At 40.2% G+C, this 26,397-nt stretch overlaps 1 protein-coding gene across 2 annotated transcripts; it reads left to right on the top strand.

Annotated features, from left to right (window-relative positions):
• The first annotated feature begins 380 nt into the window (after window positions 1–380).
• Window positions 381–19,940, top strand: LOC128698203 (isatin hydrolase). 2 transcript variants are annotated; one of them, XM_053790341.2, is made up of 6 exons: window positions 381–519; window positions 13,236–13,416; window positions 13,692–13,816; window positions 16,635–16,841; window positions 17,918–18,105; window positions 18,758–19,940. In XM_053790341.2, the coding sequence occupies exons 2-6, from the start codon at window positions 13,250–13,252 to the stop codon at window positions 18,953–18,955; spliced, it is 885 nt and encodes a 294-aa protein (XP_053646316.1). In that variant the 5' UTR covers window positions 381–519; window positions 13,236–13,249; the 3' UTR covers window positions 18,956–19,940. The 2 variants fall into 2 exon arrangements, with proteins under 2 accessions (XP_053646316.1, XP_053646317.1); XM_053790342.2 differs by lacking the exon at window positions 381–519 and adding an exon at window positions 11,175–11,296.
• The last annotated feature ends 6,457 nt before the right edge of the window (window positions 19,941–26,397 follow it).

The following is a 26,397-nucleotide window of genomic DNA, read 5'->3' as shown; positions in this document are numbered from 1 at the left end:
CTAAGAGAAGAATCCAAAAGGTATCGAGTTCTGTTCATAACTGAGTCTTGGGTATTAAATGGCATATATGTATTACTCAAATTCCACCTAATTTTATCTCGCCCGGGTTTCGAACCAAAAACCCTTTGTGAGCAGTACTGTCCCACCACTGGGCTATACGACACCACGTCAACAGTTACTGGAAAAGGTGGGGGGAAGAAGAAAAGAAAATGGGAAAGGCTGAGAGGAAGGGAGGGGTGTAGTGATAGTTATTATCATTTTAGAGTTGAAATGCTATGCCCAGAGGTATAGGAGGAGGCATAACTTACAGAGGATTGGTGTTGATAGAACAAGGAGTAGCGCCCTTCTGGGAAAAGGAGGGGGAGAGAAGGGGGTAGGGGTGAAGACTGGGCCAAGTGTGGGAGGCACTGAGCACTAGAGGGCCAAAAGCTCGCCACGAAGGTAGTCTTAAAGCAGACGTAAGTGGGGGTGCACGTCTGAGGTGGCAACACTACCTGAAGCCTCTGTTTGGTCTACCAGGTGAGACAGATGCATCTCAGTGGCGTACTGTCGAGATAAAATTAAAAACAAAAAAAAAACAAATGCGGAAATTTGATCAAGGTTTCAAAGCACTTGATACTTGAGAACACTGAATAACAAAGAGAAGTAAGTTTGATGTTATTCCTTGATTTGCAAAATCAGGAGACCAGGTTTTGAAAAGAGTGACTACAATCAAAATCAAAGTGTAGAACAAGCTTTTATTGGGACAATGTTTCGTTGTGTAGATCTTTGTCATATCATGAACTGATACAGCTCTACACAGTGCTAAACGTTGTCACAATCGAAGTCTGTTCTGAAAAATGTGTCTTGTTAGGTGAGCCAGAATGTTTACCAAGAAGGGTTCTTAATCTAAGATACAAGGCTGCTCTCCTCTTTGGATTAGGCATAATTATTTCCCTTGCCTAGGGTGCTATATATGTCCCCAGTGGTTTAGGCCCTTCACCTTGAAATATAATAATAATAATATTAATAATAATAATAATAATAATAATAATAATAATAATAATAATAATAATAATAATAATAATTACAAAGACATCCTTAGGGATATCAAACCTATGGTTATTAACCGAACATAACCTACTATAACTAAGAGAATTATAAGCCAACATGATTAAATAGTATGGACTATTTTGCTTGAGGACTTACCCAGAAATGCGACCCACAGCATCCCTACAAGTTTTGGCTTTATACATACTGGTCAGAAATCAACAATCAGTGATGGGTAGTAAGGCTTCCAGCTTATTGGATACTTCATTATATTTCAAGTCTATCGACCACAAAAAGGTCATTAAATTTTATTGTCACCTGTGCGCCACCAGTTAAAGATACCGTAATCTCCCAAAGGAGGGAATTGCTTTCAGCATATGTACACTGAAAGATGTCTATGTCCGTGTTACTCGCTACACTAACTGTCCCTCTGTTTTGTACTACCGTCAATGTGCTACAGGATTAGCTCAGTTACTGGGAGGAGAACGCAACCATAGCAGAGAGTGGCACATCTGCTGTGGGTGTGGCTCTGGGAAGCAAGTTTAGCCTTGTGAGTCATAGTCTTCTGTCACTTCAAGCTGCACATTACTCAAGAGATATTGTACAAGACTTAGCTTGTTGCTGACCCGTTTCTGTTACTTGCTGATAGAGGGATAGATTTATAATATGCTTACCTGTTTAACACCGGCCTAACCCTGCCATCTTGTGTTGCGCAGCCTTGCATTCTTGACTGCATATTCCCATATTTAAGGTGGGCGAGGTGGGGCGGAGCCCAAGTTTATGTTGAGTGTATGTTGTCCGCAAGGACTTTATGACCCTTACAAGTTCACCAATGGCCCATGAGTATAATAATAATCATCTATGTTCTGAGGTTTTAGGTTACATATTGTGAGCAGAAGTTTAGTGAGCTGAGTTTATATAATACACACACACACACACATTCATATATATATATATATATATATATATATATATATATATATATATATATATATATATATATATATATATATATATATATATATATATATATATATATATATATATGCAAACAATCGCAGACGGGCGATCTTAACTTATATACTATATATAGTACATAAATGTGTGTGTGTATGTATTATATAAACTCAGCTCACTAAACTTCTGCTCACAATATATAACCTAAAACCTCACAACATCATCATCCTTTGCGGACGATACTAGGATCTGCATGAGGCTGTCATCTGCTGAGGACGCGGTTAACCTCCAAGAAGATATAAACAAAGTTTTCCAGTGGGCAACGGTAAACAATATGATGTTCAATGAGGACAAATTCCAACTACTCCGTTATGGAAAACTGGAGGAGATAATAACTAGAACAGAGTATACTACTGACTCCGGCCATACAATAGAGCGGAAAAATAATGTAAGGGACCTGGGAGTAGTAATGTCTGAGGATCTCACTTTCAAGGATCACAACAGTGCCACGATCGCACGTGCAAAGAAAATGATAAGATGGATAACGAGAACTTTCAAAACGAGAGATGCCAAGCCCATGATGATCCTTTTCAAATCACTTGTTCTCTCTAGGCTGGAATACTGCTGTACATTAACATCTCCATACAAAGCAGGTGAAATCGCAGATCTAGAGAGTGTACAGAGATCCTTTACTGCACGTATAAGTTCTGTCAAGCACCTTAACTACTGGGAACGCTTGGAAGCACTTGACTTGTACTCGTTGGAACGCAGGAGGGAGAGATATATCATAATCTACACTTGGAAAATCTTGGAAGGAATGGTCCCAAATCTGCACACAGAAATCACTCCCTACGAAAGTAAAAGACTGGGCAGGCGATGCAAAATGCCGCCAATAAAAAGTAGGGGCGCCATTGGTACACTAAGAGAAAACACCATAAGTGTCCGGGGCCCAAAACTGTTCAACAGCCTCCCATCAAGCATTAGGGGAATTGCCAATAAACACCTGGCTGCCTTCAAGAGAGAGCTGGACAGATACCTAAAGTCAGTGCCGGATCAGCCGGGCTGTGGCTCGTACGTTGGACTGCGTGCGGCCAGCAGTAACAGCCTAGTTGATCAGGCCCTGATCCATCGGGAGGCCTGGTCATGGACCGGGCCGCGGAGGCGTTGATCCCCGGAATACCCTCCAGGTAACCTCCAGGTAACCAGGTAACATAGATGATTATTATTATACTCATGGGCCATTGGTGAACTTGTAAGGGTCATAAAGTCCTTGTGGATAACATACACTCAACATAAACTTGGGCTCCGCCCCACCTCACTAAAGATTTCCACCCCCCTGTGGTTTGTCCTGCATATATATATATATATATATATATATATATATATATATATATAAATATATATATATTATATATATATATATATATATATATATATATATATATATATATATATAAAACAACCACTCTGAAAGAATAGAGAAATTCCAAGCGCTTTCGTGACTACTCACATTATCAAGGATAATGTGAGTAGTCACGAAAGCGCTTGGAATTTCTCTATTCTTTCAGAGTGGTTGTTTTGCATATTTTGAAATCACCTGTTTACTGTGATCTTATTGCATATATATATATATATATATATATATATATATATATATATATATATATATATATATATATATATATATATATATATTATTATTAACACACTGGCCGATTCCCACCAAGGCAGGGTGGCCCGAAAAAGAAAAACTTTCACCATCATTCACTCCATCACTGTCTTGCCAGAAGGGTGCTTTACACTACAGTTTTTAAACTGCAACATTAACACCCCTCCTTCAGAGTGCAGGGACTGTACTTCCCATCTCCAGGAGTCAAGTCCGGCATGCCGGTTTCCCAGAATCCCTTCATAATTGTTACTTTGCTCACACTCCAACAGCACGTCAAGTATTAAAAATCATTTGTCTCCATTCACTCCTATCAAACACGCTCACGCATGCCCGCTGGAAGTCCAAGCCCCTCGCACACAAAACCTCCTTTACCCACTCCCTCCAACCTTTCCTAGGCCGACCCCTACCCCACCTTCCTTCCACTACAGACTGATACACTCTTGAAGTCATTCTTTTACTTTCGTAGGGAGTGATTTCTGTGTGCAGATTTGGGACCATTCCTTCCAAGATTTTCCAAGTGTAGATTATGATATATCTCTCCCTCCTGCGTTCCAGTCACGGTATTGTGCCTTTTTGTTATTTATTTATTGAAGTCATTCTGTTTCGCTCCATTCTCTCTACATGTCCGAACCACCTCAACAACCTTTCCTCAGCCCTCTGGACAACACTTTTGGTAATCCCGCACCTCCTCCTAACTTCCAAACTACGAATTCTCTGCATTATATTCACACCACACATTGCCCTCAGACTTGACATCTCCACTGCCTCCAGCCTTCTCCTCGCTGCAACATTCATCACCCATGCTTCACACCCATATAAGAGCGTTGGTAAAACTATACTCTCATACATTCCCCTCTTTGCCTCCAAGGACAAAGTTCTTTGTCTCCACTGACTCCTAAGTGCACCACTCACCCTTTTCCCCTCATCAATTTTATGATTCACCTCATCTTTCATAGACCCATCCGCTGACACGTCCACTCCCAAATATCTGAATATATTCACCTTCTCCATACTCTCTCCCTCCAATCTAATATCCAATCTTTCATCACCTAATCTTTTTGTTATCCTCATAACCTTACTCTTTCCTGTATTCACTTTTAATTTTCTTCTTTTGCACACCCTACCAAATTCATCCACCAGTCTCTGCAACTTCTCTTCAGAATCTCCCAAGAGCACGGTGTCATCAGCAAAGAGCAACTGTGACAACTCCCACTTTATGTGTGATTCTTTATCACACACACACACACACACACACACACACACACACACACACACACACACACACACACATATATATATATATATATATATATATATATAAGATTTCGTTCGGATATTAGCTATATCATATCGAGGACTGTCTAACTATTTCCATTGGGGTCCTTAATCTTGTCCCCCATGCGATACTATACCTATATATGTAAGGAAACGTGTCGATGTTTCCACCCGCCGGGAATCGAACCCGGGCCCTCCGTCGGGAGCTTTAGTCGATTATGTAAAACTGGTCACTTAGCAAGAACTCATTTAAAATTAAGTCCTTTCTAAAATTTTCTCTTATACGTTTAAAGCTATATTTTTTTCATTAATGTTGATGTAAAAATTTATAATTTTGCACCAAAAGGAACTTAGAAAACTTACCTAACCTTATTATTAGAAGCACAATTTATTTTAGCCTAACCCAACTAAATATATTTTAGATTTGTTTACAATAATTTAATATTAAACAAACACAGTGAAATATATTTTTTTCGTTAGGTTCAGAATGATTTTGGCGAAATTATTGCATACACAAATTTTCACTTGTCCTATATGGCAAGATGAGCGTTGCTATTTAAGCCAAGATCGCAAGTTCTGCCTATTCGGCATGACATATATATATATATATATATATATATATATATATATATATATATATATATATATATATATATATATATATATATATATATATATATATATATATATATATATATATATATAATAAATATATATATTGGAAAGGAGACATTACATGAACAAGAACTATTACGATGTACAGAAAAGTGAAGCTAAGAGTTAAGTAAGTAAGAGCATACTGACAGAAGGTAGAAATCATTAAGATTTACTTGTCATATTTCATGTTCATGAGACAGAAAGGCAATTAAAAAAGGAAGCATGTCAAGCCTCAGCTTGACATGTAAAGCCTCAGCTTGACATGTGAAGCCTCAGTTTGACATGTGAAGCCTCAGCTTGACATGTGAAGCCTCAGCTTGACATGTGAAGCCTCAGCTTGACATGTGAAGCCTCAGCTTGACATGTGAAGCCTCAGCTTGACATGTGAAGCCTCAGTTTGAGAACTTGTGTACGGCAAGTCGGTCCAGGCGGGAGTGAAGCCTTAGCTTGACATGTGAAGCCTCAGCTTGACATGTGAAGCCTCAGCTTGACATGTGAAGCCTCAGCTTGACATGTGAAGCCTCAGTTTGACATGTGAAGCCTCAGCTTGATATGTGAAGCTTCAGCTTGACATGTGAAGCCTCAGCTTGACATGTGAAGCCTCAGTTTGACATGTGAAGCCTCAGCTTGATATGTGAAGCTTCAGCTTGACATGTGAAGCCTCAGCTTGACATGTGAAGCTTCAGTTTGACATGTGAAGCCTCAGCTTGACATGTGAAGCCTCAACTTAACATGTGAAGCCTCAGCTTGTCATTCATCAGGTCGGAGGCAGTATATTTACGATGAACCATAGATATCCTGAAATAGCTAAAGATTCTTTTAATAAATTATAAATGCCTCCAATAAACAATAGATAACTTCAATAAGCTATAGATACTTTTACATACACTAGTCATTGGGTTCTCCTTAGTAACCCAAATGGCTTGAAATTGGCAAGCAACGGTGTCACCAACTGCCAGACTCTGCAGTCACTTACAGGACTGCGGCAATAATCTCTGACACTCTCACACTTATCTCGCACTTAATCGTGGAAGTGGCAAACGGGATTGGAAAGTGTTGTGAGCCTGAGGAGACATGATCACGACGTTCAAGATATTCAGAAAACGCGACAGGACAGTCAGGCGAAAGTAGAGAACAGGGAACAAAACGATCACCAACTGCTTGATTGGTCAGGGAAATGGCCGTGATTGGCGGATGGAGGATCGAGTTTCCATCCACCAATCGCGGATGGAGTGTAAAATACAGTTTATGGTAGAGGGATTGACAGGTGGTAGAGGGATTGACAGGTGGTAGAGGGGGGATTGACAGGTGGTAGAGGGATTGACAGGTGGTAGAGGGATTGACAGATCACTGGTGATTTATTACGCAGGCTGGAGTTTAAATCAGGACTGAATAACATCACAGCAAATTCTAGCATCAGATGTTGGCACTATGCCTGAGGAAGCAGCACCCACGCCATCTGTTGACGACAAAACTAATTATATCTCCTGTCCACTGCTGCCAGTTGCTGACTGCACAGAAAATAGATTTCTTCCGTGATATTTGATAATTGTTAAAAAATAAAGCCATGATAAAAAAGTATGTTCCAATCGACGGGAGATGCCTTGATTCCTTGTTGCCATGATGCCACCTTGATCTTGTTGCCATGATGCCACCTTGATCTTGTTGCCATGATGCCACCTTGATCTTGTTGCCATGATGCCACCTTGATCTTGTTGCCATGATGCCACCTTGATCTTGTTGCCATGATGCCACCTTGATCTTGTTACCATGATGCCACCTTGATCTTGTTACCATGATGCCACCTTGATCTTGTTAGCATGATGCCACCTTGATCTTGTTACCATGATGCCACCTTGATCTTGTTGCCATGATGCCACCTTGATCTTGTTACCATGATGCCACCTTGATCTTGTTACCATGATGCCACCTTGATGTTGTTGAGGAATTCTTAATGCAAGGATTTGTATGTATGTATGACTGAATATATATATATATATATATATATATATGTATATATATATATATATATATATATATATATATATATATATATATATAAGGTAGTGATCAATCCCAGAGGAGCAATGCAAAGGTATTGAAGATAAATAACGACTGAAGATAGGTAAGATGAGAGTTGAATGCAGGGAAGAGGCCACATCAATGCAAAAGTCAGGAAGATGAGGCAGGTACCCGAGCACACTGAAGAGAAAGGTTGTTGTAGTTGTTGTTGTTGGCAAGCAACGCAGGTGAGCTCATGTGTATTTACGCACATGTACAATGGCACTGTCAGTGCCACCTAACGTGTGTTTGCTAATTTAATGGAAATATATGGAGTTACTAGGTGAATATATTTTGCAGTGTGTGTGTTTGTGTGTGTGTGTGTGTGTGTGTGTGTGTGTGTGTGTGTCTATATGTGTGTGTGTGTGTGTGTGTGTGTGTGTGTGTGTGTGTGTGTGTGTGTGTGTGTGTGTGTGTGTGTGTGTGTGTGTGTGTGTGTGTGTGTGTGTGTATGTGTGTGTGTGTGTGTGTCTGTGTGTGTGTGTGTGTGTCTGTGTGTGTGTGTGTGTGTCTGTGTGTGTGTGTGTGTGTGTGTGTGTGTGTGTGTGTGTGTGTGTGTGTGTGTGTGTGTGTGTGTCTTTGTTTACTCACCTATTTGTGGTTTTAGGGATCGATTCATAGCTCTTGGCCCCGTGCACTCACCTATTTGTGGTTGCATGGGTTGAATCATAGCTCCTTGCCCCGCCTCTTCACTGATCGCTACTAGGTCCTCTGTCTACTTGCTCCAAGAGCTTTATCAAACCTCGTCATAAAACCATGTATGGTTCCTGCTTCCACTACTTCACTTGCCAGACTATTCCTCTTCCTGACAACTCAGTGACTAAAGAAATACTTCCTAACATCCCTTTGACACATCTGAGTCTTCAACTTCCAATTGTGACCCTTTGTTTCTGTGTCCCATCTCTGGAACATCCTGTCTCTGTCCACCTAGTTAATTCCTCTCAGTATTTTTTTTATGTCGTTATCATGTCTCCCCTGACTCTTTTGTCCTCCAGTGTCTTCAGGCCGATTTCCCTTAACATTTCTTCGTAGGACATTCCCCTTAGCTCTGGAACTAGTCTTGTTGCAAACCTTTGCACTTTCTCTAATTTCTTGACATGCTTCACCAAGTGTGGGTTCCAAAATGGTGCTGCATACTCCAGTATGGGCCTGACGTACACGATCAGAACGCTATTTCCAGGTTTGCCAGGCGCTCATATGCTGAAGCAGTTATCTGGTTGATGTACGCCTCAGGAAATGTGCTCGGTATTATATTCACCACATGATCCTTTATCTTGAGTGAGGTTTGCAGTCTTTGGCCATCTAGCCAATACTCTGTCTGCGGTGTTCTTTGCCCTTCCCTGAACTTCATGACTTTGCATTTGGCGGGGTTAAATTCGAGGAGCAAGTTGCTGGACCAGGTTTCCATCCTGTCCAGGTCTCTTTGTAGTCCTGCCTGATCTTCATCCGATTTAATTCTCCTTATTAACTTCACATCATTTGCAACCAAGGACAATTCTAAGTCTCGTGTCTTACTTCTATTACCTTGTCATCGGGAGGGACAAAGGAGTCGAACTTAAGCTCCTGGACCCAGTATCGCACTTAGTGTATTCTGGCGTGCTATCGGGAGGACAAGGGAGTCAAACTCAAGCTCCTGGACCCATCATCGCTCCAATGTGTGTATTCTGACGTGCTATCAGGAGGCCAATGTAATCAAACTCCAGTTCCTGGACCCAGCATCGCACCAATGTGTGCATTCTGACGTGCTTTCGGGGGGCAAGGGAGTCGAACTCCGGTTCCAGGACTCAGCATCGCACCAATGCACTTTACGAAGGGAGCATTCTGGGCAGTCTCATATTTTTTAAGTGTAAGATTATCTACGGACTCTACGCTAGCGCTACAGTCTCCATTGTAACGTTACACTTTTAACACACATGGAAGACTAAGTCACAGTACCCTGACTTTGTAAGAGTCAATACAGTGGCTGGATAAGAGCAACAGTACCGTGGCTGGATAAGAGTCACAATACTGTGGCTGGAAAAGAGTCACACTACCGTGGCTGGATAAGAGTCGATAAGAGTCACAATCCCTGGCTGGATAAGAGTCACAATACCATGGCTGGAACAATTCACAACTAGCCCACATTTAAGAGGAAAAAAAAAACATGCCCAGCCATTATGTTGCATATTTTCTGTGGGTCTTTCAATTCCATTTTCGACATAAGCTTCGAACCACTGGCAAACATCATGCAGGATTCGATCTCTCTTGGCAAATATAATAATAACAATAATAATAATAATAATAATAATAATAATAATAATAATAATAATAATAATAATAATAATAATAATAATAATAAGAAGAAGAAGAAGAAGAAGAAGAATATCTTTATTTACCACAAAGACAAGGTATACAGGCCTAGCAGACATCAATGACATACTACTATATAGAAAGCCCCTTGTTATACCTGGAGAGAGTTCCGGGGGTCAACGCCCCCGCGGCCCGGTCTGTGACCAGGCCTCATGGTGGATCAGGGCCTGATCAACCAGGCTGAGAATTTCGGGCAAATTAGGTCAGTTTTGTCCCAAGATGCGACCCACACCAGTCGACTAACACCCAGATACCCATTTTACTGATGGGAAACATAGACAACAGGTGCAAAGAAACACGCCCAATGCTTCTACCCTGGCTGGGAATCGAACCCATACCCTCGCCGTGTGAAACGAGAGCTTCAGCCACCAGAACCCTAATCGTTGACATATATCACACGGCAATTCACTGGGGCCTTGGGAAACCCCGCCTAATTATTTTCCTTGGTTTTACTGTATTCTTGGCTTTTGTTTACTAGTGTAAACAAAATTAAGTTTTTCTGTCTATTATTTATTACTTTAACGTCTTCTCACTGTTTATCAGTTTCTCATATTTCTAGAGGTACTTTTGTTTTTTTAACTTAGGTTACAAGTTGTAAATTTCCTGTATATATGGCACTGTATTAGAGGTGATGTAAACATTGGTTAAGGTAAATAACATAATACTGTAAAACATTTAACCATAAATAACTTAAACAAATAAACTTGAAACGTCTGGCAACGCGATGACTAATTAAAAGCAACATTCAAATCTTCACTAATAATAATAATAATAATAATAATAATAATAATAATAATAATAATAATAATAATAATAATAATAAAATAATAATAATAATAATAATAATAATAATAATAATAAAATAATAATAATAATAATAATAATAATAATAATAATAATAATAATAATAATAATAATAATAATAAAATAATAAAATAATAATAATAATAATAATAATAATAATAATAATAATAATAATAATAATAATAATAATAATAATAATCTTTATTTCTACAGGTACATGTACAAGGTATACAGACCATAGCTGACATCAGGGACATAATACTATATAGAAAGCCCCTTGTTATGCAGAGTATTTCTGGCAAATTAGGTAAATTTTGTCCCCATGATGCGACCCACACCAGTCGACTAACACCCAGGTGCCTATTTACTGCTAGGCAAATAGGGACAGCAGGTGTGTGAGGGAACCACGTCCTAATGTTTCCACCAGTACCAGGGATCGTACCGCGGACCTCAACGTGAGAGCTGAGTGCGCTACCAACCGAGCTACAGGAAACAGTAAATAAAACATCTGTGTATTACAGGAGCAGTAGTTTAATCAAAAAGAAACAATTCTTTAAATATATGCATAAATGGGAATAGCTGGGTGTGTGTAGTCTCTGCCTATCACGAACCAGTATGACTACTGCAATTCTCGTCTATTCTTGAACTGATCCTCATACCAACAATGTTAAGTAATACAGGAGCAAGGCTTATGTAAATTTCATAGAATGTGTATAAGGCACTTGTGAAAATTCAGAATATTTTGTTAAAAAAAGTCTTGTTCCTGCAAGCATTGTATAGCCAGTGACTGAAACAGTACTTGAGAAGATGTTGTATTACAGGAGCATCCAGCTATTCCCATTTATGTATATATTTAAAGAATTCTTAAAGCTACCCCATTATGACACCTTCGTTCTCTCATCCACAGCTCTACTGTCAGTCAGTGCTTTCTGGGCTGATTTCTAAATCTAAATTCCTCTATTGAAGTAAGAACGGGGAGAAAGAAGTGAGGGATGGGTTAGAGAGTGAGAGAAGGGATGGAGAGAGTGAGGAGGTAAAGGCAAGGGAAGGAACGGAACGTGCTTGTTGAGATTAGTTATGACTGGTGAACTGGATAATTGCATTTAAAAGAAGAGGTTACAGCCTCCGCTGGTTGAAACGAAGGTGCGGCCACCAAGGAGCACCAGGAGTGGAGACAAGATACACGTGCCAGAGCAAGAATTTATTGGGACAACATTTGGCTCCTAGCAGAACCTTGTCAATTGATAAAGATCTACCCAGAGTGAATTTGTTGTGGAGATTCATAGCTCATGTGTGAAAATTTTCATCTGTGCTGCCTCCTGGGATTATCTCCGCTATTTTTTGTCATATTCTTCTGTTTCAGATGTGGTAGTGGTTGTAGTGGTGGTAATAGTGGTGGTATTAGTGGTAGTAGTAGTAGTAGTGGTATTGGTAGTGATGGTGGTAGTGAGCCATAGACAAAGTGGCTGCCAAAACAGCCTCTTGAGTGCGGACTTATCAACACTCCCTTCTCTCCTCGCCTGTGAGGGGAAATATAATGACTAGTTTTTCCCCTAAGTCAGGAAAACTGCCCAACACTCTTCCTACTTTGTATTGCCCATATAATTAATAATTTTAACTAACAATAATAATATCAATAATAATAATAAACTTTATTCCTACATGATGGAACTTATATGGAAATAGATGACATCAACGACATGCTATATAGAAAGCCCCTTTTTATACAGAGCATTTCGGGCAAATTAAGTTGTTTTGTTTCCAGGATGCGACCTACACCATTCGGTTAACACCCTGTTACCTATTTACTGCTAGGTGAACAGGGACAGCAAGTGTCTTAACGAAACGCCCACTGTTTCCACCCGTACTGGGAATCGAGCCGCGGACTTTAATGTGTGAACCGAGTGCGTTATCAACTTAACTATGGGACATCCACACAAGCACATGCTGGCTCTGGAAGCTAAAACATTATGAAGACTTCAAAAGTAACTCACAATTGGATAGAGACAATTGCTACCTGTTAACAGTATTGAAATAAATAACACGCCTACAGTGAAGCCTTTTATTTGTGCAACGTTATGAACAATATCGGGCTTTATGAAGTATTGTATGAAACCTAATGTCTGGTAAAATAAATATACGAAGGGATTCAGTGCAGTCGGTCCTTTTTTTTTAACTCACAACTTAGGGAAGACAGATTGTAAGACCTTGCAGTCTGTCTTAGATCACTGTTAACTTCCCACTTGATAACAGTCCAGAATGGACCAATGGTGTACATTGTCCAAAGATTTACTTCCATATAGTTTCAGCTATGGCCCCTGGAGCGAAATGGTTCTGATAAACAAGTCCTAAGTACCTGCATTTTGTGGCTTTTCCCACTAATTACTGCATTATGTGCCTTTGTATCCATTATGAGTGTTATTCTTCCCTTCAGAACACTGGGTCGCGATGGCGGCGGCGTTCCTGCTAGGGGCGGTGCTGGTACTGGCTGCTTCCACTACAGCAGAAGTGATAGACCTCTCTTATACCTACAATGTTGACGCCCCCACCTCCCCACAGCTGTCCCCCTTCACCCACACGATAATCAAAAAAGGACTCAATAAGCTCAATATTTGGTGAGGATTCTTGTCGTTCTCTTGAAATAAAATGTTCTAATCAAATCCTGATTTAGAGTATTTATTAAAAAATCGTTACATGTGAATGTTTTATTACTGATAGTAGCCTTTAATTATATATATATATATATATATATATATATATATATATATATATATATATATATATATATATATATATATATATATATATATATATATATATATATATAAAGCCAGCATTTAAAATATCATTTATTGTATTTATTCAACATCGTAAACTCATTCGACATCAGGGTAGAGCTGAATGATTTCTGCAGTTCGGAGCATTCCGGAACCCACATCGACGCTCCTGTCCACTACTCCCAACATGGCTGGACTGTTGATGCTGTTCCCATCGCTAGGCTCTGGAGAGTTCCAGGTGAGTCTGTGGCACGCCAGGCTGTGTACAGTCTCAAGTGTGTCTGTGGCTTCCTGCTGTTATCTCTGCTACAACATTATTTGCTATATTCCTCCATTTTAGGTGCCTTATGTTGAAATCTCCCAGGAGCAAAATGTTGGGGGCAGGAGCTGGAAGATTTTCCAGACAGTGGTCAATTTTCAAAAGCTGTTCCTGGAATTGTTGGGACGTCGCATCCGGAGGCTTGTATACAACCAAAATGGCCAGGTTTTGGTTCTCGATCTTTACTGCTAAAACATTGAGGCATTTCGTAGTTCTGAGCATGTAAGTGACTGTGATATACAGGCCAACCCCCTTCCCCTTTTACCTGTTCAGTCTGTCACATCAGTATAGGTTGTAACCCGGGATCCACATTACGTTGTCCAAGTGATCGTTTATGTTGGTCTCTGTGAAAACCCCGAACATTGCATTTGACTCCATAAGCTGTCCACGGATGAAAGGTATTTTGTTATCCGTTGCTGGCTTTAGACCCTGTATATTTGCAAAGATGAATGTCGTCGGATTGGTGGTATGGGAGGGATCTTTATTTCCTGGCACTAATATCTGTTGTTTTGGAGTTTTGGAGTCTTTAAAGAGTCTCTTTACATTTGCTGCTCCTGCTCACCTAGCAGCAAAATAGGCATCTATCACTCAGATATGATGTAAATGGCTTAGGAAACCGACAGATGTTACTCAAGTTTCTCATTCTTGTCACTCAGATGTTGTGAGTCACTTCCTAGGCCGATGAAGTGTATCAGTGGAAATGTATCTCACTTTGCGGCTATGTTCTGTTATCCAGGGCTAAAAACTATTGTGCTATACTTCCCTGAATTGGGCCTGAATGCCTTCCAAATCCCCCCCCCATCCTCCACAGGCGCTGTATAATCCCTACGCGTTTAGCGCTCCCCATGACATTTTTTTTATTTCATTAACACATTGGCCGTCTCCCACAAAGGCAGGGTGGCACAACAAAGAAAAACTTTCATTATCATTCACTCCATCACTGTCGTGCCAGAGGCGTTCTTACACTACAGTTATAAAACTGCAACATTAAAATCTCTCCTTATTATCATTATTATTAATTCATTAGTAGACTGACTCGCTTGACGCCTCAAAGTGTCTGTCGCGTGTATCCATTGGTACACAGATAACCCGCACATAGAAGAGAGGAGCTTACGACGACGTTTCGGTCCGACTTGGACCATTTACAAAGTCACACTAACAGAAAGGATTCATTAGAGAGATTCGCCGGTACTTCCGGCCCAGGTCTTTTCCATATGGCGACAACAGAAGGAGAGCAGGATGGGTGTATATAGGCAGGAGGTGCTAGTAGTAGTAGTAGTGTATTAGGGAGGACTCCACCAGATGGCGACTGGTCTGGTTGAATCCTCCCTAATACACAACTTTCCTTGTATGAATCTTAGTCGTGGCTTCGTCTCTGTAGATGCCTTCCTCTCCCACTACATTGTAAAATGTTCCAAACTTCAGAACACTCGTGACCTAACCTGGTTCCTCCTTTTTCCTTCTCCCTCTTCCCCTTTCCTCTTTCCTTTTTCTCCTTTGGGTTGTCTTTCTTCTGTCCTGTGTATTTGTTCCTTCTTTATTTATTTATTTATTTGTTCCCCTCCCCCTCGGTGTTTTTGCTCTTACCCTCTGTGGGCACCAGCTCCCTTGCAGTGCTCCTGTTTTAGTATATGACTGGCTCCTCCTACTCTTACTACCTCCCCACTACTACTTCCTTCCCTCCACCACTATCACTACTACTACTACTACTACCACCTCCTGCCTATATATACCCATCCTGCTCTCCTTTTTGTTAGTGTGACTGTAAATGGTCCAAGTCGGACCGAAACGCCGTCGTAAGCTCCTCTCTTCTATCTGTGGGTTATTTGTGTATTGTTCCAGTCACGGTATTGTGCCTTTTTTTTTTATCCATTGGTTATAAGGTTGGAAGACTGCAACGACCCTGAGAGGTACTGCCCTATATGAGTGTGATACCCCCATTATATGTCTTGTTTCAGAAAAATTTGAAACCGATCAGATGAGTCATTCTCCAGTTAGGGCACAAATTCCAACGGTTCCAAGCTTTTCTTTTTACTATTTTATTGCATCAACAAATTCGCCTACACGTCAACAAAACTTAACGAGTACTGTCCTGACCTATAGATGCATCAGCCTTTAAATAATGAAATCATTCAGAACATGTAAACTGAAAATTATTTTACGTGGTTGAAAGAGAATAAAAAAATCATTCTATTTTACATATAAAATTGTTAAATTTGCACCAGCATTGTATTACACTCTCCACCGTCGTCGAATTAGAAGCATCATTTTGATGCCTGAAGCTCCACCACTGAGAGTTCTGAATGTTATCCCAGTCATTCCAGGATGCTGGGAAGGGGTTCAACAGCTTTGGTCAGAGGGCAACAGCACATGTCACTAGTTCCGGGAATCTGGGCCTTGTTACCGAACACGAACACTGAAAATTTGAAGCCGATTGGATGAGACGTTGTCATCCAATAGGCGAAATATAATCGAGAAGTTAGAGGAAGGAAAACGAAGAAAAAAATAGATAACTTCCTAAAGGTTCCCTTTCAGTTAGGTTAGGTTAGGTTAGGTAAGGTTTGTCAGGAAACACCACAAGTGTTTCCTGACCCGCTTTTGGTCATCTGACCGACGCCTTCTGTTGGCTTACCGGTCCACCCCTTTAAAAATTATAGTTATGATTATAATTATTTCATAAATGTCTTTGTTGTGCATAAGTGTCTAATACCCACAGATAACAAATGTGTGTTTGCAGCTGTGGTTGTTGACGTGTCCAAAGAAATCACACAAACACAAGACAAGAACTACGAGGTGAAGGTGAGGGACTTGGAACAGTGGGAGGAAGTCCACGGCACCATACCTGACGGCGCGCTCGTCCTCTTCCGTACTGGCTGGGCCACTAAAGTCAAGAATATAAGGGAATATGCTGGTCTTGATCAACAGAACAATCGAAATTTTCCAGGTAAGTTTATAAGAGGCCGATTGGCCCATACCAGGTAGGTCTTTCTCAAACCCAAACCCACGTAACAAAATCATTTGCCCATCCCATTTTCAAAGCTACCAAAGGAACAAGCTACGACAACCCTACCAACTCATGTGCAAATCCCACTCAAATTCAACCCCTCTCACCTACGGGGCAAATCAATCAGATCAATTTTATTAAAACCAAAAAAAAAAAAAAAACGAGAATCATTGCACAACTTCCTTTCTCCTTTCCCATTGTATAATTTGCAACAGTTCACCCATATATATTTTTTTCTTCTTCCCCTCCCTCCCTTCCCTCTCCTCCATCCCTCACCTCTCCCTCCCCTCCCCTCTCCCCAGAAACCTAACAAAAATATATTAAAAATAATTTTGCAATGTCTTCTGCAAAATATAATTCATGAAGACACACACTGAAGAACAAACTTTTACTGGGAATACATTACACTCTGTCAAGAGTGTGGAGTTTTGAGACTCTCTGATCGCGGGTTCTATCCCCGCCCGTGGTATGGTTTGTTTACTCTGTCAAGAGCTTTATTAAGTCAGAGAGAAAACGTTTACCAACGTTTTTATCAGCGTGGGTCTTTCCTGTCTCCTCTCAGCGGTACGTCATTTGGATTCACTACAGAAGCTTTTCATAGTAATAAATAATAATAATAATAATAATAATAATAATAATAATAATAATAATAATAATAATAATAATAATAATAATATTACTACTGATACTACTACCACCACTGATACTACTACTACTACTACTAATAATAACAATAATACTGCTGCTGTTACTGCTGCTACTATTACTACTACTAATAATAATAATATTGCTGCTACTACTACTACTACTACTACCACCACAACTACTATTACCACTACCACTAACACTACTACTATTACTATTACTACTACTACTACTACTACTGCTACTACTACTATTACTACTACTACTACTACTACTACTACTACTACTACTACTGCTACTACTACTACGACTACTACTACTACTACTAATAATAATAATAATAATAAAAATAATAATATCATCCTTTCCAGGTGTAGGTAAGGGCGCGGCAGAGTGGTTAGTAAAACACAAGAGCAGACACAGCTACGAGACAGGTGTTGTGGGTGTGGGCATCGACACACTCTGCCTGGACAAGGGTAGCACTGTCAGGCTTCCAGCTCATGTGACATTCTTCCAGAATAACATCTACGGTCTCGAGAATTTGGCCAACCTTGATAAGGTGATATCATGCTGTTCTATTAGTTACCATTTTGCCATAGGCAATGTCGATTAGACAGTTGAACTGTTGTTGCTGTTGTTGTGTGCGCGAGTGTGTGTGTACTCACCTAGTTGTGGTTTGAGGGGTCGAGCCACAGCTCCTGGCACCCGCCTCTTCACTGGTCGCTACTAGGTTACTCTTCCTGCTCCATGAGCTTTATCATACCTCTTCTTACAGCTATGTATGGATCCTGCCTCCACTACTTCACTTCATAGACCATTCCACTTTCTGACAACTCTGTGACTGAAGAAATACTTCCTAACAGCCCTGTGATTCATCTGAGTCCAACTTCCAATTGTGACCCCTTCTTGTTGTGTCCCGTCTCTGGAACATCCTGTCTCTGCCCACCTTGTCGATCCCTCTCAGTATTTTATATGTCGTTATCATATTCCCCCTATTTCTCGTGTCCTCCAGTGTCCTCGTAGGACATCCCTTAGCTCCGGGACTAGTCTTGTTAAGAATAGGCTTGACTACTTCAGTGAAGCCAGTATGTAGCTGAAATACGGGGTCCAGGAGCCGATACTCAGCCTCTTCAAAAAAACAGATGAGCTTAAACAAATATGTTGTTAAGATATGTCAAATGTTTATCAATCGCATCTGTGTCTCTCCGCAGCTACCGGAAACTGGTTCTTACGTGACGGTGATGCCTTTGAAGATAGGGGGAGGAAGCGGTTCTCCAGCCAGGATCGTCGCCGAAGTGGGGGAAATACCTCCTGGTGTCTCCCGAGCCTTCTCAACCCTACACACCACCTCCGTCCTGCCTCTTTTGGTGTCAGCGGCACTGATGGCTCGCTGGTTTCTCATTGAGTAGAATAGTAGTCACCGGGAGGAGAAGAATCCTCTTCATAATTTGCACGAATCCTGAAGTAGTAGAAGAAGGAGGAAAAGAAGAAGATATACTCCATTTTACTTCGTGAAAAAATTCACTTCTTATAAGCCAAACTCCGCAGTTCTTAAGTAACAGTTTGTTACAGGATGAAAAGTCACAGTATCCTACCTTAACAGGTAGTCATCTAACTCAGATTGGGATGGACTACTTTTCGGTTTGTTCTTGGACCATTACCAAGTTATTTGCTACCTGTTAATAGTCTAAAGTGGACCCGTTTGCTGACCAGTTCGCGCTTCAGATTTGTGTGTTAGTACATTCTACTGTACTTGTGATCCGATATAAAGACTGGCTGCTAATACAAATTAGTGTAAATATATTTATTGGGAAGTGCTAAACCGTAAACCGTAAGGCAATGGGAAGCAATCAGGTTAGATCCAAGAAAGGGGATAAAATGTCCAACCATTACAGAGAAACTAAGAGCTGAGCAAGCTTTCAGGCAACGTTTTGCTCGAGAAGAGTGAAACGTTGTCACTAAATGTGTTTGTATTACCTTCTGGGAGCTATGCCTTACATTTCTTTTACTTGAGGGAAGTAATTTAGTATTCCTCTATTCTAATTTTGCTCCATAGTCTAAACTAAACTTCTCCTCTCATTACGTCTGTTGATGGTTCGTCTGGTAAACATGGCGGTCTGGTAAATACCCTGTAAATAATACCTTCTGAGCATCACTGAAATACTGAAGTTTGTGTCATTGTTGCTGAAACAGGTTACTTAAAATGGCGTGGGCTTTAGATTTACTAAAAAAAATGAATAAAAAAAAAGAAAGGTAGTAGCTTTTATATTTGCCTTTACGAAAGACTCAAAACACTGTCATTCATTTTCTGAAATAATTTCTTGTGATATTTCTCTCAAAATGCAAATAAACTTTTTATTGCTTACTCAGTAAAGACATATGTCAATCAGAAAATTTTTCGTGTTTCATTCTCCCAGTACATCACATTTTTTTCCCTAACAATGTAGGAATAGATCAGGATTTTTTTATGTATATTACCACCTCCTGCCATGAGCGAGTGTAATGGTTCTTGTAAGACGATGCAATGCTTCATTTATGAGAGAAATAGGACAAAAACAAAGCATACATTGGTGATAAATTACGCTGATTGCAACCACGAACGAGTGGTATTTAATCAATAACAACACTGCGGCTAGCCGAGGACTCGAACCCATGTCGTTTTGGCCCGCCTCATGGTGAGCGGAAATCACACGACGCTCCCACCCACAGGATTGGGTACTATGCATAATAGTATGTCATAGATGTTAGCTAGGCCTGTATACCATGTACATGTACTTGTAGAAATGAAAGTTCATTATTATTATTATTATTATTATTGTTATTATTATTGTTATTATCTACCATATTCTTGTCAGATCCATCCTTCTGACCGAATCTTCCTGATCTTGCTACTCATTTTTGCAACATTGCAATCTCCTGAAGGTGTTATTACAACACATAAGGCCTAGAGCTATCATTCAACTCCCTTTGTGGTAATTTTGCATATTATATATATATATATATATATATATATATATATATATATATATATATATATATATATATATATATATATATATATATATATATATATATATATATGCAAAACAACCACTCTGAAAGAATAGAGAAATTCCAAGCGCTTTCGTGACTACTCACATTATCAAGGAACTATATAGTTCTTGCTAATGTGAGTAGTCACGAAAGCGCTTGGAATTTCTCTATTCTTTCAGAGTGGTTGTTTTGCATATTTTAAAATCACCTGTTTACTGTGATCTTATTGCATATATATATATATGTATATATATATATATATATATATATATATATATATATATATATATATATATATATATATATATATATATATTTTATTGTGTGTGTGTGTTGTGTGTGTGTGTTGTGTGTGTGTGTGTGTGTGTGTGTGTGTGTGTGTGTGGTCCCGTGGATTAAGGCGTCATGAGTTTTTGCTCACCATGGGGCAGGCCAAAGCAGCATGGGTTCGACTTCTTGACTAGTTGCAGTGTTGCTATTGAATATATATATATATATATATATATATATATATATATATATATATATATATATATATATATATATATATATATATATATATATATATATATATATATATATATATATATATATAATTATTCGTATCTTACATGTTTGCTACAAACGTTTACCCAACCCAAAACAAATGAATCAGTTGCTTTCTCTTGTATTTGTAGAGAGTGAGAACTGGGTATTGTTGACCAGAGGAATTCCACACAGCCTCAAGGCAAGAAAAACATTGTGTAAGGAAAGTGGGAGAACGATGGAAAGAAGCAACATGAGGATATTTATACGACATACATAGGAATACTTAATTCTTTACTTTTCCTATTCCAGCCTCTCATTTTTTCTTTCCCTTCGTCATTCATTTTTATATCTTCTCTCTACCTGGAGGGTATTCCGGGGAACAACGCCCCGACGGTCTGGTCCATGACAATTTCGGTGTTCTACAGAGCTGCTGTTTCGCTCACCCACTGTGTATATACGTGGGTTTAATCCTTCAAGCATCTGACATCTGGCGTGAAGAATTTAAGCACTGCCTTAACACTGTGTTTGTTCTCCATTAAGAACATAAGAACATAAGAACGAAGGAACACTGCAGAAGGCCTACTGGCCCATGCGAGGCAGGTCCAAGTCCCTACCGGCTTAAGCCAATGCACCCAACCTAGTCAGGTCAGGTCACATTGACTTAAGGGAGGAACACGGCAACCGACCTGTTAGCACAAGCTATCAGGTCCAACTCACACCCACCCACATCTACTCATGTATTTATCCAACCTATTTTTAAAGCTACACAACGTTCTGGCCTCTATAACGGTACTTGGGAGTTTGTTCCACTCATCCACAACTCTATTACCAAACCAGTACTTTCCTATATCCCTCCTGAATCTGAATTTTTCCAACTTAAAACCATTGCTGCGAGTCCTGTCTAGGCTAGATATTTTCAGCACACTATTTACATCCCCTTTATTTATTCCTGTCTTCCACTTATAAACCTCAATCATATCCCCCCTAATTCTACGTCTTTCTAGAGAGTGCAGTTTCAGGGCCCTTAGTCTATCCTCATAGGGAAGGTTTCTGATACATGGGATCATCTTTGTCATCCTCCTTTGTACATTTTCCAGAGAATTTATATCCATTCTGTAATACGGTGACCAAAACTGTGCAGCATAATCTAAATGAGGCCTAACCAAGGATGTATAGAGTTGAAGAACAACCTGAGGACTCCTATTATTTATGCTTCTTGATATGAAGCCAAGGATTCTATTAGCTTTATTGCGAACACTTATGCACTGTTGTCTTGGTTTCAGATTACTGCTAACCAGAACTCCTAAATCTTTTTCGCAATCCGTAATATTAAGATCTACATTATTTAGTTTATATGTGGCATGGTTATTGTCCTGTCCAACATTTAGAACTTTGCATTTGTCTATATTAAACTGCATCTGCCACTTCTCCGACCACTGCATCAGTCTATTCAAATCTTCCTGGAGTGCTCGAATGTCCTCGTCAGAATGAATTCGACGGCCTATTTTGGTGTCATCGGCAAACTTGCCGATGTCGCTCTTTATGCCCTCATCTATGTCGTTTATGTAGATTGTGAACAGCAGGGGGCCCAACACTGACCCCTGTGGAACACCGCTCGTGACGCTTCCCCACTCTGATTTCTCCCCATTTATGCAAACTCTCTGCTGCCTATTTGTCAACCATGCCTCTATCCAGGAAAAAATTTCTCCTCCTATTCCATGTGCTTTAATTTTCCTCAATAGTCTCTGATGTGGGACCCTGTCAAAAGCCTTACTGAAGTCCATATACACAATATCATATTCATTACCATGATCTACCTCCTCAAATACCTTAGTGAAAAAAGTTAATAAATTCGTAAGGCAGGAACGCCCCTTTGTAAAACCATGCTGAGATTCGTTGATTAATTTATGCTTTTCAAGGTGGCTACGAACTGCCTCGGCAATTATTGATTCCATAAATTTTCCCACTATGGAGGTTAGGCTTATTGGTCTATAGTTCGAAGCTAAGGACCTGTCACCTGTTTTGAAAATAGGTATCACATTTGCCATTTTCCACTTATCTGGCACCATGCCAGTTTGTAGTGATATGTTGAAAAGATTAGCCAAAGGTGTGCTAAGCTCCTCTTTACATTCCTTTAGAACCCTTGCATACAGTTCATCAGGGCCTGGGGATTTGTTAGGTTTTAATTTATCTATTTGCCTAAGGACCATGTCACTTGTGACCCTAATAGTGCACAGTTTATTATCGTCCTGTTCTACATAATTTATCATTACTGGAATATCGCTGGTATCCTCCTGTGTAAAAACTGAGAGGAAGTATGTGTTAAAAATTCTACACATTTCCTTATCACTGTCAGTGAGCTGACCCGAGGAACTTTTGAGTGGGCCTATCTTGTCCCTGATCTTACTTCTGTATACCTGAAAGAATCCTTTTGGGTTAGTCTTCGATTCTCTTGCAACTTTAACCTCATAATCTCTATTTGCTTTTCTAATTCCCTTTTTTATTTCTCTCTTTAACTGAATATATCGATTTCTTAATTGCCCCTCTCCTCTTTTGATTTGCCTATATATGCCTCTCTTTTGACCAATCAGATATTTTAATCTATTGTTCATCCATTTAGGATCATTTTTGTTTGATCTGATTTCCCTATTTGGAACATAATTTGACTGAGCAGCTAGAACTATGCCCTGGAAAGCATCATATCGGCAACCATCACCACCTACCTGACCCCTAGTCAGGTCATTCCAGTTCAGCCCACGTAAGTAATTTTTCAGTCCTATGAAATCAGCCAAGCGAAAGTCAGGGACGGAGACTTGATTGCCATTATTAGGGGAATTCCATGATATGTTAAAACTGAGTGATTTGTGATCACTCTCCCCAAGCTCATCATTAACCTCAAGATTATTAATTAGGGTTTCCCTACTGGCAAGAACCAAGTCAAGGAGGTTATTTCCCCTAGTTGGCTCTGTCACAAACTGTTTTAAAAAACAATCCTGGATCGTATCAAGAAAGTCACCCGACTCTAAATTTCCTGTCAAATTGCTCCAGTCAATCTGTCTATAGTTGAAATCTCCCATTAGCACAACATTTTCGTATGTAGATGCCTTACGAATTTCGTCCCATAGAAGTTTACTGCACTCCCTATCAAGATTTGGGGCCCTGTAAATCACACCCAAAATTAGTTTTTCTCGGCCCTCGAGAAGCTGTAACCAAACAGATTCAGTGGCTGACGCTTCTAATTTAATATCTTGTCTAACACAACAATTTAAATTGTCTCTGACATACATCGCTACTCCACCACCTTTCCTGTTGACCCTGTCAGTGTGGAATAATTTATAGCCTTGTATGTGACATTCAGAGGGCATCTCTCTATCTTTCAGATTGAGCCAGGTCTCTGTTATAGCAATAATATCTATGTTTCCTGCACTTGCAATTAATCTTAGCTCATCTATCTTATTTCTAACACTCCTGCTATTAGTATAGTAAACCTTAAGGGAGCTAGTCCCTTGCTGCCCTCTGCTGTCCCCCTTTGTTTGCTGACCTGTTCTATTGTCTTTATTTATAACTTCATGCTGAATGCCTTTTATACATTTACTGTTTCCAACCCTAGTGTTGCAACCTGCTTGTTTCCCACACACACCCATACCTCTATCTTCCATCAGTTTAAAATCATAGGCATTTCACCAATGGCCTTCTCAATCGAGTCTGCAAGTGCTACCACCCCTGCCCCAGAGAGATGAACCCCATCCCTTGCATACATATCATGTTTGCCATAAAAGTTGTTCCAGTTGTCAATGAATGGGATTGCAAGTTCCTTGCAGTATCTGTCTAGCCAGCAATTTACACCAATTGCCCTAGACAACCATTCATTTCCTACTCCCCTTCTAGGCAAGATGCTACATATGATTGGGATCCCTCCCTTAGACTTAATGAAATCTATAGCTGACCTGTACTTATCTAGCAGCTCTTCTCTCCTACCCTTCCCAATATCATTTCCACCAGCACTGAGACAGATAATGGGCTTGTTCCCATTACCTGACATGATATTATCCAGTCTGTTGACAATGTCCCCAACACCAGCTCCAGGGAAGCACACTCTATCTCTCATCTTCTTATTCCTATTACAAAAAGCACGATCAACATATCTTACCTGAGAGTCACCAACCACAAGAATGCGCTTACCTTCATTAGCAGGGGCAGTAGTACCCTTACCTTCACTGGCCACTGAAGTACATTCATCCTGGAGAACAGAGAAGCGATTTCCTACCTTCAGATCTGCACTCTTAACTTTCCTTACTCTGATGCGCCTCCCATTACTGTGAACAACTCGCCACTTGTAGCAGGTGCTGGGCTGCACCTCACTGCTGGTAGCCGTTGCTACCACCCCACCTACAGCCTCCTCACAGTGAGAGACAGACTGCACCTCACTGCTAGAAGCCTCATTCCCCACATCTCCAACCACCTCACACTCTCTCCCAGGCCCATTGAGGTGGACCTTCAGCCTCCTAATCTCCTCCTGGAGAAGCAAGACCTCCTCCTTCAACTCTCCAACCTCAGCTTTTAAAACACTGGTTAATAAGGTTGGTTAATAAGGATACAAGTTTATCGACTACACGAGAGTTAAGATTGCATGTCACCTATTCACCACCAGTCAAGATTACTTTACTTTCTTGATTAAGGGGACATGCGCTTCACTGTGTACATATCTTGAGCCACGAGTGAAATGTAACTCTGTCAGGCTTGAAGCGGACAGTGCTAAATATTTTTCCCATGCCAGAATGCTTTATAATCTACATTATTTAGTTTATATGTGGCATGGTTATTTTCCTGTCCAACATTTAGAACTTTGCATTTGTCTATATTAGACTGCATATGCCACTTCTCCGACTACTGCATCAGTCTATTCAAATCTTCCTGGAGTGCTCTAATGTCCTCATTAGAATGAATTGGACGGCCTATTTTGGCGTCATCAGCAAATTTGCTTACCAACCTGGCACGAATCTGTTTTCGTCTGACCCTTCAGTTTGGTAACCCCAAAAGACGGGTATGCGACAAGATGGTATGTCTAAGCCTTAGACACACCTTAGACTCTAAGGGCTCATGAGAGTGAGGTAGTCGGTGGCCCCTATAACGAGCCAAGGAAGCAGCAACAGCTAACTAGCACTTCACTCAGTAGTCAGTATGTTGCATAAGTAGCTCACGAATTTCCTTTGATCGCTGCAGGTGAGGCAAGGAGTTGCCGCCCACGTCCGTGGCTCCTCCCATCATGTGGGAGGTGGTCAGGTCTGCC

The sequence above is a fragment of the Cherax quadricarinatus genome, chromosome 63 (assembly GCF_038502225.1).
Source record: "Cherax quadricarinatus isolate ZL_2023a chromosome 63, ASM3850222v1, whole genome shotgun sequence".
NCBI lineage: Eukaryota > Metazoa > Arthropoda > Malacostraca > Decapoda > Parastacidae > Cherax > Cherax quadricarinatus.
Note: the sequence above shows the minus strand (reverse complement) of the source record. Positions and strands in the feature narration are given on the sequence as shown.